The 16,323-nt window shown below is 37.3% G+C and overlaps 1 protein-coding gene across 2 annotated transcripts; it reads right to left on the bottom strand.

Annotated features, from left to right (window-relative positions):
- Positions 1-2,329: 2,329 nt before the first annotated feature.
- Positions 2,330-13,205, bottom strand: LOC18423481 (Tautomerase/MIF superfamily protein). Of its 2 annotated transcripts, XM_088874424.1 has the most exons (4): positions 13,009-13,205; positions 2,999-3,199; positions 2,863-2,921; positions 2,330-2,639 (listed from the first exon to the last, which is right to left on the bottom strand). In XM_088874424.1, exons 1-3 carry the CDS (start codon positions 13,117-13,119, stop codon positions 2,868-2,870), a joined length of 366 nt encoding a protein of 121 aa, XP_088730550.1. In that variant the 5' UTR covers positions 13,120-13,205; the 3' UTR covers positions 2,330-2,639; positions 2,863-2,867. The 2 variants fall into 2 exon arrangements, with proteins under 2 accessions (XP_088730550.1, XP_088730551.1); XM_088874425.1 differs by lacking the exon at positions 2,863-2,921.
- Positions 13,206-16,323: the final 3,118 nt, after the last annotated feature.

Raw genomic sequence — 16,323 nt, 5'->3', positions numbered from 1 at the left:
GACATGGCCCTTGCCCTTCTCTCTCTCCCTCTCTCCCTAGGTAGGGCAATGCCCCGCCCTGCTCTCTCCTCCCCTCTCTCTCTCTCTCGTAGGGGCAATAGGGCCCCAGCCCTTCTCCTCTCTACCTATTTGTCTCTCTAGGACAGGGTAATACCCTGTCCTCTCTCTCCCCCTCTCTCACACATGCACGCAGAGGTAACAAGGCCCTTGTCCTTCTCTCTCCATCTCTCTCTACGGCAGGGCAGTACCCTGCCCTTATTTCTCCCCCTTTCTCTGTATCTCTCTCCTCTCTCTCTTGCTTGCATGGGCAACAGGGCCCTGCCTTTCTCTCTCCCTCTCTCTAGGGAAGGGTAGTGCCCTGTCCTTCTCTCTCTCTCTCTCTCTCTCTCTCTCTCATAGGTGCGACAGGGCCCCTACCCTTCTGTCTCCTCTCTCTCTAAGGTAGGGCAGTGCCCTACCCCCTCTCTCCCCCTTCCTCTCTCTCTCTCTCACTCGCGCAGGGACGACATGGCCCCTAACATTCTCTCTACACCATGATTCTCAAAATATGACAAAAAATTAAAATATTCTATCATGGCAAAAATATTGAGAATCATGGTAATATTTTCAGGAAATTTAATTTTCAATTAAAGTTTCAGTAAATTTAGTTTTACAATTAAATTTTAATAAAATTTTATCATGGTAAAAATATTGAGAATTATTGAAACTTTTTCAAGTAAGTCTCAGGAATTTTAATTTTAACCATTAATTTTCCAGGAAATTTAATTTGGACCATTAAATTTTCAGAAAAAATTATTTTTACTATTAAATTTTAAGGAAATTTAAATTTTACCGTTAAATTTTTGTAAGATTCTATCATGGTAAAAATATTGAGAATTATGGAAAATTTTAAGGTAATTCCCAGAATTTTAAGTTTAACCATTAATTTTTCAAGAAATTTAATTTTTACCATTAAATTTTCCAAAATTTTTGTCATGGTAAAAATGTTGGGGGTATTACAATCCTATAGATGAGGAGGAGCTCGATAAATGAGGAGTTGAGGCTTATATGGAACGGACTAAGATTGCCAATCTATAGGATGTGCACAATAGACAAATGGACTTCAAGAGATATATCGTAGACTAGTAGGTGCATCCTCTAATTACCACCCTAAAAAACATGTAGTGTTGGGTATGGGATAATGTGGGCTTTCGTTTCGTAGGTCCACATCTACTATGCATAGGTGTAGTTTTTCTTGTCGTCCTTCTTTTAGTCGGCCATCTACTATTCGCCAGCCTAAACCCGAAATCCTGAAATAATGCCACTGCATCCCTGCGAACCGTCTAGACTCTGCCCTCACAGACCGGAATACCATCATGCCAAATTAAAATATTCATGGGGAGAGAAACTCACCAATGGAGCCATGCAACTTGTAGGGCTCCTTTTTAACCAACTGAGCACCCCAGTAACTGGCCGAGTTTAAGAAAATGCGGCCAGGTAGTTAATAAACCGCCTGAGTAGAAGGTCTACTGAGGCTGCTCAGGTAGGAGGTCCAACTCTTGGCGGTTAGACCTCCATAACCAGGCAAGCTGAGGTAACACGACCGGGTCTGATTCGACCCGACCAGTGTTGTGAACGGTGATTCAATGTCATATAATGCCTTATACGTTAAATGAATCACTACATGTGCAAAGGAAGGTATACACTAACCTCACTCCTTTTTTCCTTGTTTATATTTTTTCTCTTTTTTTTTTTTTTTGGCTTTTTGTTTTTGTTGGAGTGGGGGGTGGGGTTTGGAGGTGGGAGGGGTTCAGGGTAAACTCTACGGCACACAACATATGTAGGTTGGCTTCAAGTAAGCGATTTTATGGCCACCCCCCCTTTCATGTTTTGCTTTTCATGCATTGCATTATCCAATCGAATGGATGATTAATAAACAAAAATTGCAATAATACCATGATAGTGTAAAAACAAGTGATCAATTAGTCAATTGGTAATTAAAAGAAGAGATAACAACACCTTCAAAACAAAGGTGCTACCTATTTCAATATTAATATTCTCTTAGGGAGCCAATTGCATCTGCAACTTGTATAAAGGATGTAAAGGTCAGCAGATCCCCCAAATGGGTAGCATCTTATCATGAAAAAGGAAAGGCTTCAATAACTAATTTTCCTACATGAAAAATTAAACCACCATAAAACTTTTGTCAGTACAAATTTCTCAGAATGGAAGGCCAGAATGTTGTGTTATGCAATCTTACCAATAAAAAAAAGAAAGAAATATGCAATCTTAACCCTTCATGAAACGAAATAAAAGTAGCAACTATCAGATCTAGTGTTCAACCAAGGCATTTTCAGATCACCAATATAATATATAACTATGTTCAGAAACAAGGGGGAGCAGCAAAGACAGTTCATATCTGTACTAATAATGTGTTCAAGGAAAGCAAGTTTTGTCATCCACGATTGACCAAGTTTAAAGCATTCAGGCAAACAAAGAGACTATCCAACTGTCTTCCTCCTCTCTACAGTTTGACTAACAAATTCTTTGCATTCTCCTTAGCACAAAGAAGGTCTCCATGGAGACTTCTAAATCTGAGCCATTACAGAAAAGGAATACCAAATTTAGAAAGTAGAACCATTCCATCCAAAGTTGGAACCCTGCAAAATTCAAATAGAGGAAAACATCAGCCAGTTCCAGTCATATCATAAAGAAAGTAAATCAGCATCCCGAAACCAATACACAGAGAGGGGATCCAATAGAATATTAAAACCCTTTTGTGTGGATCTATCAAAGGCCCAAAGCCCAAATTCAATAAGCTAAGCACTTCCCAGAAACAATGAAATAAAAAATAAAAACTTTTGGCAGTCAAGGGCTAATTACATGATCTATAGCTGGTGTAAAGCATGCAAACACTGTGCATATTCTTGGCTCTGATGGGCCTAACAAAAAGGAGAAATACAATAAGAAGAAACAGAAGGGTTTTAAAGAAGTGGAGGCAAAGTCGATGAAGGCTTGCCTTTGTGTCATAAAATTTTAGGAAGAAGCGAGACTTTGGAACCGATAACTTGGTTTCAAGAATTGTGGCAATGGCAGCACTCAGCTTCTTGTTAACATCAGGGTTCAGGCCCCCAATGGATACCAGCTCCCCATAAGCAGCAGGTTGTTCAGTTCCTCCAAACGACATGGGTACCGATCCTTTGAGCACTATCATCACATACTGTTCCGAAAATATTAAAAGAAAAGCAATGCAGTAAATTTTAACTCATGGGTATAACGATAATTTCCCTAGAAACCACCAATTCTATAGCAACTTTCGAGGAAATGGAAAATTTACGAGAAATGGTATTTTTTAATTCTCAATATTGTTCGATAAATACAAATAGAGAACATTTACCATACAAATAGAGAACATTTACCATACAAATAGAGAACATTTACCCTTAAATGGAGCAATACAAAATAACTTGGAAACAGATCATTAGTCAATAGAATCAGCAAATTTTTCAAAAAATCACTGAATTTTGGAATTGAAAGCCTAAACAAGTTAAACAATAAAAAACCCAACATATTGGAAGAGCAATTCTCTGCAACAATTTCCTAACTCTTTTTACAAAGATTTCCAGTTATAAACTACAGGAAAATGCAAGCACTGAAACCTTATGACAGGATTAGAAATCATAAAGCTTATTCTTTTCTGAAAATAATATTTCCCATAAAATGTCACCTAATTTCCTTCAAAATATAGCATTCCCAGTATTTCACTATTTACTACACTCACCCCGTTTCTTTGCTGAATTGCTCCCTTTCAGTTTTGGGTGAGGTTTGTATAAGGTGCCCACCTTAAACTATGCAAGTAAGGCACACCATTAAATTTTATCGGAAGGTGTGGTTCCTGATGTTGGAAACCTTATGTGGATTTGAAAATTCATGTTCAACCTTATGAAATTTAAAATTCCAAAAAACAGTGTAGATTGAGGAGATATATAAACATTTGAAAATCTTGAAATTAGACAGTCCAGATAACTTGTTAGAATATGTACTATTTTTAGGATTTGAAATACTTTTTTCATTATATCCACACACCTCGAGATCGATATGATCAATCGGAAGGTTTTCCAACTCAAAAATATATATTTTTTACTAAATTTTGAGATCACCTTAATTCTACAGTACAAGGTTGCAACCTTATAAAAACTGTTCCCATCATTTTTCCCCCATTCTTTTTGAAAAACTTGCTCAAGTTTATGAGCTCACTCATTGTTGCATAAATGCATTGGTACTGTCATTCCATATCTAAAAATTGCTTCACCAATAACAATAAAAAAGGGAAAATTAAGAACTATCACATTTCTGCATACATGCAATGGTTCTATTATACAAAGCCTAAAAACTAATGTTTTAAAACTTGGATCTGATCTAGACCTGGAATAGGCCAGGACCGAACCGGTTCAAAGAAGAAATTTGTCCCGGCCCAGCTCCCCTCGAAAACCCCTCATTTCATTTTTTTTCCCTTTTTTTAAGCATATCTAATGTTTTGTTATGTAATCCCCACCCCATAAACTTTATTTTAATTTTAATTTTTTTATTTTATTTTTTAATATGTTTCTTGATTGCCAATTTGGACTGATCCAAACCGATCAGGATTGCCAATCTATTACCAACACAAATATGTGAGGTGGATGATCCACCCCATCGATCTGGGTTTTGAAACCTTCTTAAAACTAATTCACTTTTTTCAAGGGAAAAATGAAAAATGCAGGGTTATCAAGAGGGAAAAAACCAATAAATTATGATGAAAACCACACCCTAAGTAGCAGTCATAAACATAAAATAATCAGCAAAACCACTAATTTAGTTCCTAATGAGTTGCATAAAAACCTACAAATTAATAGTTCCAGAGAGCACATAAAAAATATAATGAAAAATAACCAAAAACCGATAAACAACGCGTATTTCCAATTAAAGGACCATCATCTTGGAATCGTTGTATGACATGTCCATATATATTCGTATGGTCCCCTAACCTGTCAAGCACCTTCACGGCTGCAACTTTCTACTTTGCTCTTCTACCTAATCTTTCCCCCTCATCCATCCTGAATAACCATGCCGGTGCCTCAGAAGGTTCAGGCCTTAATTTGGCTCCTCCTCTCGGAAAAAACTGTACCTTAGACCAGCTACAAAGGTGTGGTCTGCCTCCTGGAAGAGGAAACTAACCCCCACCTCTTCATTCATTGTGAAGCAGCTTCAATTCTTTGGTCCTTCCTTCTTAAACTTTGTGGCATTCAGTGCGCCACCCCCGCCCCCCTCTAGAAAGCCTCTTCTCTACCCTCCTTTCCCTGCTTTTTCCTCGGCAGAAAGCTCTAGCAACTTTCTGTGGTAGCATCCCTTCAGAGAATATGGCTGGATAGAAATTCTAGGACCTTTAGGGGAAGGCCCCTTCTATCTTTGACTCAGTACTAGGCGCCCAAAAAAAGTGGAGGTTCCTGGGTGGCCGCCTAGGCGCCCAAAAACCTATTGGGGGGTTTTGTAGAAGATTTTGATTCCTTATAAGCATCTATAAGGTGGAAGTTTGGAGATTGAGCAATCAAAGTAAGTGATTTGTTTATTACTTGTATAAGTTGTATTATTTTGAGATGTCTCTTCCGGATCTAATAGGAGTGGTGATCCCGGTTGGAAATATGGCTACAACCCAGATCCTAATGATAAAAATTGTATAAGATACAAGTTTTGTGAGAAGGATACAAAATGGGGCATAAACCGGTTCAAGAAACAGCTTGCCGATATCAGGGGGGATGTTACCCCATATAAAAAGACTCCTGATGCTGTTAAAAAGGAAATAACCAATTTTTTTAGTATGGTAAAAATGAAAAAAGATGAGAAATTTGCCTCCATAGCAGAGGTTAGGTCTGGGCTTCGGGTCAATTATGATGATGATGATAGTGATGAGGATGGGATTGGGGAGGGATGTCAAGAGGTAGAACAATCCATTATTAAGGGGGGAAGGGAAAGAGAGTGGTAATCGCTTCTAGTTCTGAGAGTAAGAAACCTCGGTTAAAGGCCTTATGGATAGTTTTTTACCTCGGCCTGACCCTGAGATTGTAGGAGAGAAAACAAAAAAGCAAACCACCATTGAAAATAAAATAAAGAAGGAAGAGAGAGATAGAGCTGCTTATTATGTCGCTACATGGTTTTATGAGGCAGGCATTCCTTTCAATACCACTCGCCTAAGGAGCTTCTATGCCACAGTAAAGGCAATTGGCCAATTTGGGCCTGGGATGAAACCCCCAACCCCATATGAGCTTTCAGAGTCTCTTTTGAAAAAAGCGGTGAGTGTCACGAAAGAAGCTGTAGAAGTTAAGAAGGATGCATGGGCTCAGTACGAGGTTTCTATTATGACTGATGCTTGAAGTGATAGGAAGAGAAGAAGTCAGATGAATTTGCTTGTGAAATGTCCTTTAGGGACTGTTTTTTGGGGTCTATTGATGCCTCTGATCATATCCATGATGCCCATTACATATTCCAAGTTATGGAGAAGGGAACCAAGGAGGTTGGGGAGTATCTTGTTGTATAGGTTGCCGCAGACAATACTGCTCCTAATGTTGCTACAGCTAATTTGCTACGCATAGCTTATCCTAGAATATTTTGGACACCATGTGCAACACATTGCTCAAATCCGAGGCCAATTCTGACAGATTTGAGCTCCATTTGAGCATTCATTTTTAATCAAAAGGAGTTTCAATTTGAAAATAATATACCAGATTTCACAGAAGGCTCAAAGACCAATAGACTAATTTCAAGAAAAATAGGTCTTTATACTATGCAGGCACGTCCCGGATCTCATCAGTAAACCAGGCGTGTCCTTCATATTGTTGATAGTGACAAGGCTTCTATGGGCTACATATATGAGGCTATGGAGAAATGCAAAAGAGAGATAGCCCAAAATTTTGATGATGATGAGAACTGCTATAAGCTTATTTGGGAGATTATTAATGAGAAGTGGGATAAACAGCTACATCGACCATTGCATGCAGCTGGTTATTATTTGAACCCAGCTTTTTTTTTATGTTGACAAGGATATATACACAAATGACACAATTATGACTGGATTTAAGAAGTGTGTAGATGTGCTAGTCCCTGATCTTGACATCCAGGATATTACATGCGCTGATGAGCTGATAAATTACAAATGTTCACTAAAGTCTTTTAGGAGTCCAATCGATGAGGCAAATGACCAAAATTGATCCAGGTAGTAATAATATTCTTAAGTTCATCAAGTTCAAATAATCAAATTTCATTTTTATAATTCTATTATTTATTTAGGATTTTATTCTATAGCTTTGCAGCCAATTGGTGGAGCCAACAAAGGTGTAGTTCTCCAAATTTACAAAAGTTGGCCATTCGGATCTTAAACCTAACCACTTCCTCATCCGGTTGTGGGCGGTATTAGAGTACTTTTGAAGGGGCAAAGCCGTAAGGGTAATTTGTAAAATTGTATTAATAATACATGAACCATAGATTTTAATTAATTTCATTTGATTTTGTTAGATTCATACAAAGAGATGGACTGGGCTTGAATCTAAGAGGCTCAATGACCTAGTCTATGTCAAGTATAATCGATACAGGTTTGCTAAGAGAGATAAGAGAGACCCCATTAACCCCATCAGATCAAAAAATATGGATAATGCTATGGAATGGTTAGTTGATGATGATGAGGTCGAGGAGCATGAAAGATTGATATGGGACATGATCATAGATGCTTCAGGGACATTAGTTGACCCTCTTAGAGCCACTAGATCTTCTGCACAAAGCACGAGGGTGGAAGAAGAGGCAGATTCAGAAAAGACGGAGGAGGACAACCAATATGTCTAGAAGGGTGACGACTCCGATGGCGATTAATATGATACAAATGCAGTTGACCCTAGTTTTTCTGATGATGATTGATGAATGATGAATGTTGGATAATGATTAAACATTGAACATTGATTGAACTATTAAAGATTCTTTTGAGTCTTCAAGTATTACTTTTATTTTTGTTTTCTTCCTCTGGGTTGTGTATTGTAGTCTTGTGGATAGTGGATTGGTAGTTCCACTGGTTCGTATTTAGTAACTTTGATTTGGTAATTTGGTTGGTAAATTTTAAGTTTTAATTGGATATGGACTGACACCGACTTATGGTTATGCTTATAGAGTGTGTGCTAATGTGTAGTATACTTTGAATTTTGATGTACCCTAAATACTTAATTCTTATATTTTATACAATATATAACTGTAAAATACTTTTTGGATTCAAATGGGACGCCCAAATTCTGGGCGCCCGCTTAAACGTTGGGCCGCTTAAGAGCCTAACGCTTTTTGAAAGTGACTCTTCCCCCGTTCATTCCTCCCTCTCACCTAACCTCCTACACCTCCAACCACTTCTTCTCTCTCGCATCCTTACCCCTCTTCTCCTCACTCTCTTTCTCTCTCTTGTTTCTCTTCTTCCCCTCACACTCATCTCTCCTCCCTCACCACCCGTCTGCTGATTGCTCTTTGTTCACACATCTTAATGGACATGCCTCACTGCAGCTTTTATCATGAGAAGAGCTTGCTTCGCCCAAGTTGCTACCCCAATTAGACGGTGCTGCTACCTTATATCGCGAGAAGACCCTGCTTCGCCCAAGTTGTTGCCCCTTTGAATAAGCACGCCTTTAATTATGCTTCTTACGCAATTCAGTTTCTGGTTTTTTAAGTTTATCTTTATTTTATGAGATAATATATTATGAGACCATTCATTTTTGGTACAAGGAGGTCACAATCATTTTTAATCATTGAATATAAAATCCAATAGATAAAGAATTCAAAAACGACATGTCCATATATCAAGGATTCAAAAAAGGACCCGCCTGACGCCTGGGACCCTAAGCACTACACACTAGGCCCAGGCAGCCCACGACCATGGGCCTTTTTTTGTATTTTCTAGTTGCCCAAAAAGAAAAAGGAGCTCATTTTGACACCCTAGATAGTATAAATAAGTTATGGAGGTTATTTTTAACCCCCAAACTTAAAAAAATACCCTCAATCTCTTTGCTATATATATTTTTGAGAATCGAAAGTATTTTTTTTGAATTACAAAAAGTTTCCTAAACTTTTATTTTCTCATTAGAATTATTTTTAGGGTGCTATTGGAGGTATTAAAAGACTTTTGAGTTGATCAGTAGCTCGATTGAGGTAACAAACATCGAATACCAGAGATTGGGCAAAAAAAGGTTGTTTATAATCTTTATTTGAGTTTTATTTTTTCGATTTAAGATATCTTCTACGGGGTCTTTTAAGGGTGGGGATCCGGGATGGAAGTATTGTATTAACTCGGACAAGAATGATAGGAATAAAACTATGTGCAATTTCTATGGACATGTTTCTAATGCCGGCAAAAATAGATTTAAAAAACATCTTGCCGGTATTAGAAGTGATGTTTCCCCGTGTAAGAAAGTCCTAGAGCTTGTAAGGAAAAAAAATTTCTGAGTACATTGAAGGTGAAAAGAATATAAAAAAAATCAAAAGAAAAGGATATAACAGAATTGAGGGCAAGGGTTCATGTTTTTTATGATGATATTGGCATTGAAGAGGATGAAGGGGGAGAAAATGAGGTAGCCATTGTTGGTATTCAGAGCTCTAAGAGTAAGAGGGGTTTTGGGTCCAAGAAACCTCGTATGAAAGGGTTTATTGATAGTTTTTTTACACCTAGCCCCGAGACAGTAATTGAGAAAGGGAAGGCAAAGGGGAAAAAACAAGTGACACTTAAAAATAGATTTAAGAAGGAAGACAGAGGCCGGCTAATTCAGTATATTGCTCAGTAGTTTTACCATGCGGGCATTTCTTTTAACACCGCTCGCTTGGATAGCTTCCACACAATATTGGAAGCAACTGGGCAATTTGGACGAGGTTTGAAAGGCCCAACTCCATATGAGATTGGTGAGCCACTATTGAATTAAGAAGTTGAGCATACTAAGGAATATCTCTAAGACCCATAAGGAGGGGTGGGTAGAATTTGGGATTTCTTTAATGACTGATATGTGGAGTGATAGGAGGAAGAGTACCATAAATTTATTGGCAAATTGTCCCTTAGGTACAATTTTTTTGCGATCTATTGGTGCTTCTGATGATATTCACTGCTTCTGATGATATTCATAATGCTCATTATATATTTTCTTTCATTGATAAGGGCATTGAGGAGGTTGGGGAGGATCTTGTAATTCAAGTGGTCACAAATAATGCTGCTCGCAATCTAGTTGAAGGTCATTTGCTTCAACATAAGAAGCCTTGCATATTTTGGACCCCTTTCGCTACACATTGCATAGATCTTATGCTTGAGGCCATTGGTGAGTTGACTACTATTAAAGGAGTTCTTTCTAAGGCTAAGGATGTTACAGTCTTCATGTATAGTCACACACTTACCTTTAGCATGATGCACAAGTTTACAAAGAAGAGAGAGCTAGTGAGGCCTGCTCTCAATCTAGTTGCATGTCATTTGCTTCGACAGAAGAGGCCTCATATATTTTGGACTCCTTACATTGCACATTGCATAAATCTTATATTTGAGGCCATTGGTGAGTTGACTACTATTAAATGAGTTCTTTCTAAGGCTAAGGAGGTTACAATCTTTATATACAGTCACACACTTATCTTTAGCATGATGCGCAAGTTTACAAAGAAAAGAAAGCTAGTGAGGCCCAGGGTCACTAGATTTGCCAGTGCCTACCTTAATCTATAGAGCATTCATAGAAGGAAGATCCCATTGAGGTCTAGTTTGCTTCGGAGGAGTGGAGTTGGTGTAAGTAGCTTAGAGATGCCAAGGGAAAGAAGGCACGGGATATTGTTCTTGCTATATATTTTTGGCATGGGGTAAAGTATGCGATAGTAGTATTTCTTCCCTTGGTGAAGGTCTTGCGCTTGGTTGATGTTGATAAGCCCTCAATAGGCTTTATATATGATACACTTGAAAGGGCTAAGAAGGAGAATGTAGAGAATTTGGGCAATGATGAGGCCAAATACAGCCCAATTTTGGAGATTATAGATATTAAGTGGGATAGGCAGCTCCGTAGACCATTGCATGCAATGGGGTATTACTTGAACCCCAAATTTTGTTATGCAGATGCTTATATTGAGGCAAAAGCTACAATTATGGATGGTTTTAATGAGTTCCTTGAGAAATTAGTTCCCAATCCACATATCCAAGATAAGATATCAATTGAAGAGCTCATTTCATACAAGTGTGCTTTGATGTCATTCGGGAAAAGATATGGCACTAAGACAGAGAAACAAGGATGAACCAGGTAATATATTTTATACTTTTGTTTTATAATTTTCTTTCAACTTTCAAGTTCCTAAAATTATGTATGATAAAGTTAAATACCTAAATTAATTATAAAGGCTGCCCACATATTACAGCCCAATGGTGGAGACAACATGGGAGTAGTGCTCCACACCTCTAGAAGATGGCTATTCGAATCTTGAGTTTGACAATTACCTCTTCTGGTTGTGAGCGCAATTGGAGTTCGTTTGAGATGATATTTTACTATTTTATATGTTTTTCTTGTTCACAAGTTCATTTTTCTAATATAAATTCATAGAAGGTAAGAAGATCATAGTAGTCTACTACTCATGCATTTTTCCTTAGATGTGCATACAAAGAGAAGAAATAGGCTTGAGCAAAGGAAGCTCAATGACTTGGTTCTTGTTAAAGAGAATCAGAGGCTGAAGGAGAAGTTTAACCAGCCAAAGAAAGATCCCATCGCTTCGAAAGATGTGGAGAATGCTTCAGATTGGCTAGTTGATGATGGTGACCCTCCTACTGAGGAGGTCTTCCCCAGGGAGGGTTTGACATGGAAAATGGTCGAGGAGGCTTCGAGATGACCTTCTGACCCTAGGAGAGCCACTCGAGCAACTATTTCTGATGATACTTCACACTCGAGATAGAGGAAGAAGGATGCAAATTTAGAAGAATCTATGAAAGAAGAGAAATATGTTGAAGAGAGTGATGATTCTGATGATGATGATCTCGATTCCGATGCAGATGCAAGCAATGACGATGATGACTCTGATTCTTATTGATGTCCTCTCTCATATTTTGTAGTATCTTTATTGCACCATCTTTGTTTGGCCTTTAGTCATTTGAATTTTAGATGTTAGCTAGACATTTTTTTTACTTTTTTAGACTATTTTGTTGTGTAGCTTTATACTTTTGTAAGTAACTTTGTTGAAGACTTGGAGACTTGGATGTTAGAGTTGGAGACTTGGATATTAGACTTGGATGTTATAATGGTTTATGGATATGGAATATGGAGAATTAGAGAGTTGGAGAATATCAAACTATTACTCTTACATAGCCCTATTAGACTTTTAAATGTATTGTATGGTTTGAATTTTGAAAATTTGAACAAGTTTATTCTCAACATGTAATCTGTCGTATATATATCTCAATATGTGATATGTCATATGTTTGCATATAAAAAAATATCTTATAATATTTTCAATTGCCACAACTTAAAAAATTGACATATATGTGCGTCTTGTGAGGCCTTTTTTTTTAAACCTTGCCATATAGATGGAGATGTAGTTACCAGTTAGGTCAAAGTTCCAAAGAACTGAAATGGAGAAATGTGTGTGAGAGAGATGAATCGTGGAAGTAGGGGAAATCATGACAGATAAGTAATTATGAAAATAGAAAGAGAGGAAGTGGGGAAATACGGAGAGAGGAAGAGATGAAATGGGGAGATGGGCAAGCAGAGAGAGAAACAGAGATGAAACAAGGAATTGACACAGAGAGAGATGAAATGGGCAATCAGAGAGAGACAGAGGACGGAATGGGGCAATGCAAGAAAGGGAGATAAAATGGGTAAATGTGGGTTTTTGTGTATGAGAGAGAGAGAGGGAGAGAGAGGGGTCAGCGGCCTAGCCACTGTCCCGAGGAGAGAGAAGAGAGAGAGAAAGAGAGAGAGAGAGAGAGAGAGAGAGAGAGGGTGAGAGAGGCAAGGGAAGGGCGCTTACGGCCTCTGGTTTCCCGATGAGTTTAGCAACAGTCTTGCTGGCTTCAGATAGAATAGAGGAGGGGTCAATTCCCTCCACTGTAACGTTTGTCGAGATGTTCAGGCAAGGCATCCTTCACTGGCAGCAATAACACCCACAACCCTCGCTCTCCCCCTCTCTAAAGAGCCTAAACCTTCTCTCTCTAAATTATCTCCATCTGTGAAAAACCTAAACCTTCTGGAACCTTCTGGCCCGAGGTTGGAGCATCCGATTGGTCCCAGTGCACGGCCAAGAAACCAGTCGATAACACGATGTGTAATATAATTACCAAAAAAACCCTCATTCAATTTGGAAAATAACAAAGACGGGCTTATCAGTCATTTGGATGCTTGAAACCTATTTTAAAAAACAAGCGAGTCGAACCGAACTCGCCCGGGTTCGACTCGGGAACCGGCACAGCCCGTGCCGGTTCTAACAAAAAATAGGGAACCGTCTAGTTCTAGAGTAGAACCACTGGTTCCCAGTGTTCGGCCAAGAAACCAGTCGATACCACGATGTGTAATATAATTACAAAAAATTCCTCCTTCAATTTAGAAAATAACAAAGACGGGCTTATCGGTCATTTGGATACTTGAAACTAGTGTTTTAAAAAACGTCGAGTCGAACCGGACTCGCCCGGGTTCGACTCGAGAACCGGCACACTAGTTCCCAATGCACGGCCAAGAAACCAGTCGATACCACGATGTGTAATATGATTACAAAAAAAACCCTCCTTCAATTTGGAAAATAACAAAGACGGGCTTATCGGTCATTTGGATACTTGAAACCAGTGTTTTCGACTCGGGAACCAGCACAAGCACAAAACCGGGAACCGCCCGAGTTCAAGAGTAGAACCACTGGTTCCCATCCGGTTCAGCCCGGTTCACACAAGTAACGGCATGACACGCACATGCGAGTGTGCCCCACTCACACTCACACACACGCGCACGTGTGTCCGAGCGCAAGTGTGAGCGTGCCACTTGCCCCACGCACACTCACACTTGCACACGTGTGTTCGAGCGCACTTGCGAGCTTGCCCCATGCACACTCACACGTGTGTCCAATCGCAAGTGTGAGGTTACCCTAATATTCTTGTACACATATTATAATTCATATTACATAGGTATTTATATACCAAAGTTGAACACCCTTCTTTCGATGTGGGATAATTCCCAAACATCATTAAATGAAAACGAAATGTAAATATAGTATATTAATCACTAATTTATAATCACATGTAGTTAGATGCTTTGGTGGTTATGATTTTCGTTTTTTTACTTGATGTCCCAAGGTCGAATCCCCTTGGGCATGCATTCGAATCCCCTTGCACATGTGTTGTATTTTTGTTGTGTACATAGTGGTTGCTATAAATATAAATATTTTTGTTGTGTATATAGTGGTTGGTATAAATATAAATATTTTTGTTGTGTATATAGTGGTTGGTATAAATATAAACATTTTTGTAAATAATATAAAAGATATAAATAAATGAAAAATAAAAAAATTAATTTTTTATATGACAGTTAATTTTTGTTGTATATAGTGGTATAATTATTTTTGTAAATAATATGAAAGGTATAAAAAAATAAAAATAAAAAGTTTATTCTATTTGAAATCTCCATCTTTCTATTAACAATCTCTTTTACTAAATTGATTATATAAATCGAAAAAAATAAATTTTTGAAAAATTGAAGTGTTATTTCCAAAATTTGTACGCATTTTATTAATTTTTACATTGATAACCAAATCTTTTATTTTATTTATGAATTTTTACATTATAAATCATGCAATGTACTATTTTTCTTACAGTTGTCAATAATACATTTTTAAATTAGATAATATTATAATATATTTTTAATTTGTTATTATTTGTCTAATAAAATAATTATAATTTCAGCATATAATATTATAATTAGTGAGGTTGTAATAATTTTGGATTATAGTTAGTTAGGCTGTAATAGTTTGGGTTTTTTTTAGCAGATTAGGGTTTTTCGCCAAAACGAGATTTTAATGGCCATTCTTTCATTGATTAGTCTACTCTTTATAATAGTCTATATATAATTATATATTTTATCCATGATAATTCTATGATTTTTTTTTTATGTGGTGCAAATTTAATAGTTAAAATAAGTTTATACAAGGAAAGAGCATCTCAATATTCACAAATTGATAAAAAAAAATGGAAGTTAATAATGTAGTACCCTCATTTTTTATTGGATTCCAAAAAAACAACATTTATAATGAATTTTAATAATTTTTTCGGATTTTTTTGAAGCTTTAATCAGACCGATTCAGCCGATTCGTGATCCGGATCGTCGATTAACCGATCCGAATCGGTTTTTGAGGTGCCCGATCCAGGTCACCGATCCGCTTTTTAAACCATTGCTTGAAACTATGATGTCTGTCTGAAATATATTACTAACGTAATACATTACTGCATGATACATTAGTTTTGGTAGTATTTAGATACGACCTGAGAAATACATTGTTACTATTTGGCTATATCGAAAAGTAATATAAAAAATGCATTACCAATATTTTACTAGTACTTACCTATAAACTATTATTTCTTTCTTTTTTGTCACAAAATTCCACTTAAATGCAGAATTAAAGTAATCATCACACTATTCCAAAAAGATATCATCACCATTTTAAAGAGAGATAGAGAGAAATAAATGTATTAATAATCATCGTTCCAAAGATAGAGAGAGTGCAAAGTATTGATCTTAATCATCACCATTTTAAAGAGAGAATGAAAACATGAAATAAAATTGTCATTGTTCCAATAAAATTTACTAATGTTATCATAGATATAAAAACTGATAGAGAAGTTCATCACCATCCACCAAAAAAGAGAAAAATAATGTATGTATATGTTAGAGAGTAAGTATAGCAATTTGATAATAAACATTCCCAAGTCCAAAAACCATCTCAGTCAAATAAAGAGAGAGAGGAACCCAAATAAAAAAAGTGTGGATTTCACTCCACTTTACATGTCACCACCTTCTTGAAAATATTTCGAGTTAATCCAAGACGCCTGATCTTCTTTAATCATTTCTAAGAATTCCTCACTAATATTTACTTCTGCCATCATTTCATTATATGCAACACCAATTTCTTTCACGGCTACACCTATTGATTCCACAACCATGGTTTTCTTTTTCTTCCTCGATAGCATAACCGATGTTGACTTCTTGAATGGATTGATGGTCATTCCATTCGCCATTGATTAGACCGGTGTATCTGGAAAGTCATCATCATCACCTATTTCCTCAACACTATCATCATCATTTAAGC

This window comes from Amborella trichopoda, chromosome 8 (assembly GCF_054954075.1).
Source record: "Amborella trichopoda isolate Santa Cruz 75 chromosome 8, AtrichopodaSantaCruz75HAP2 v2.0, whole genome shotgun sequence".
In the NCBI taxonomy this organism is placed as follows: Eukaryota; Viridiplantae; Streptophyta; class Magnoliopsida; order Amborellales; family Amborellaceae; genus Amborella; species Amborella trichopoda.
Note: the sequence above shows the minus strand (reverse complement) of the source record. Positions and strands in the feature narration are given on the sequence as shown.

Coding starts and splice junctions, on each gene's coding strand:
- LOC18423481 (XM_088874424.1), bottom strand. CDS start 13,119: ATGCCTTGCCTGAACATCTCGACAAACGTTACAGTGGAGGGAATTGAC. Junction 3,200..13,008: donor TCATCGGGAAACCAGAGGCC/GTAAGCGCCCTT, acceptor TTTTCGGAACAG/TATGTGATGATAGTGCTCAA. Junction 2,922..2,998: donor TAAAATTTTATGACACAAAG/GCAAGCCTTCAT, acceptor CCTTTTTGTTAG/GCCCATCAGAGCCAAGAATA.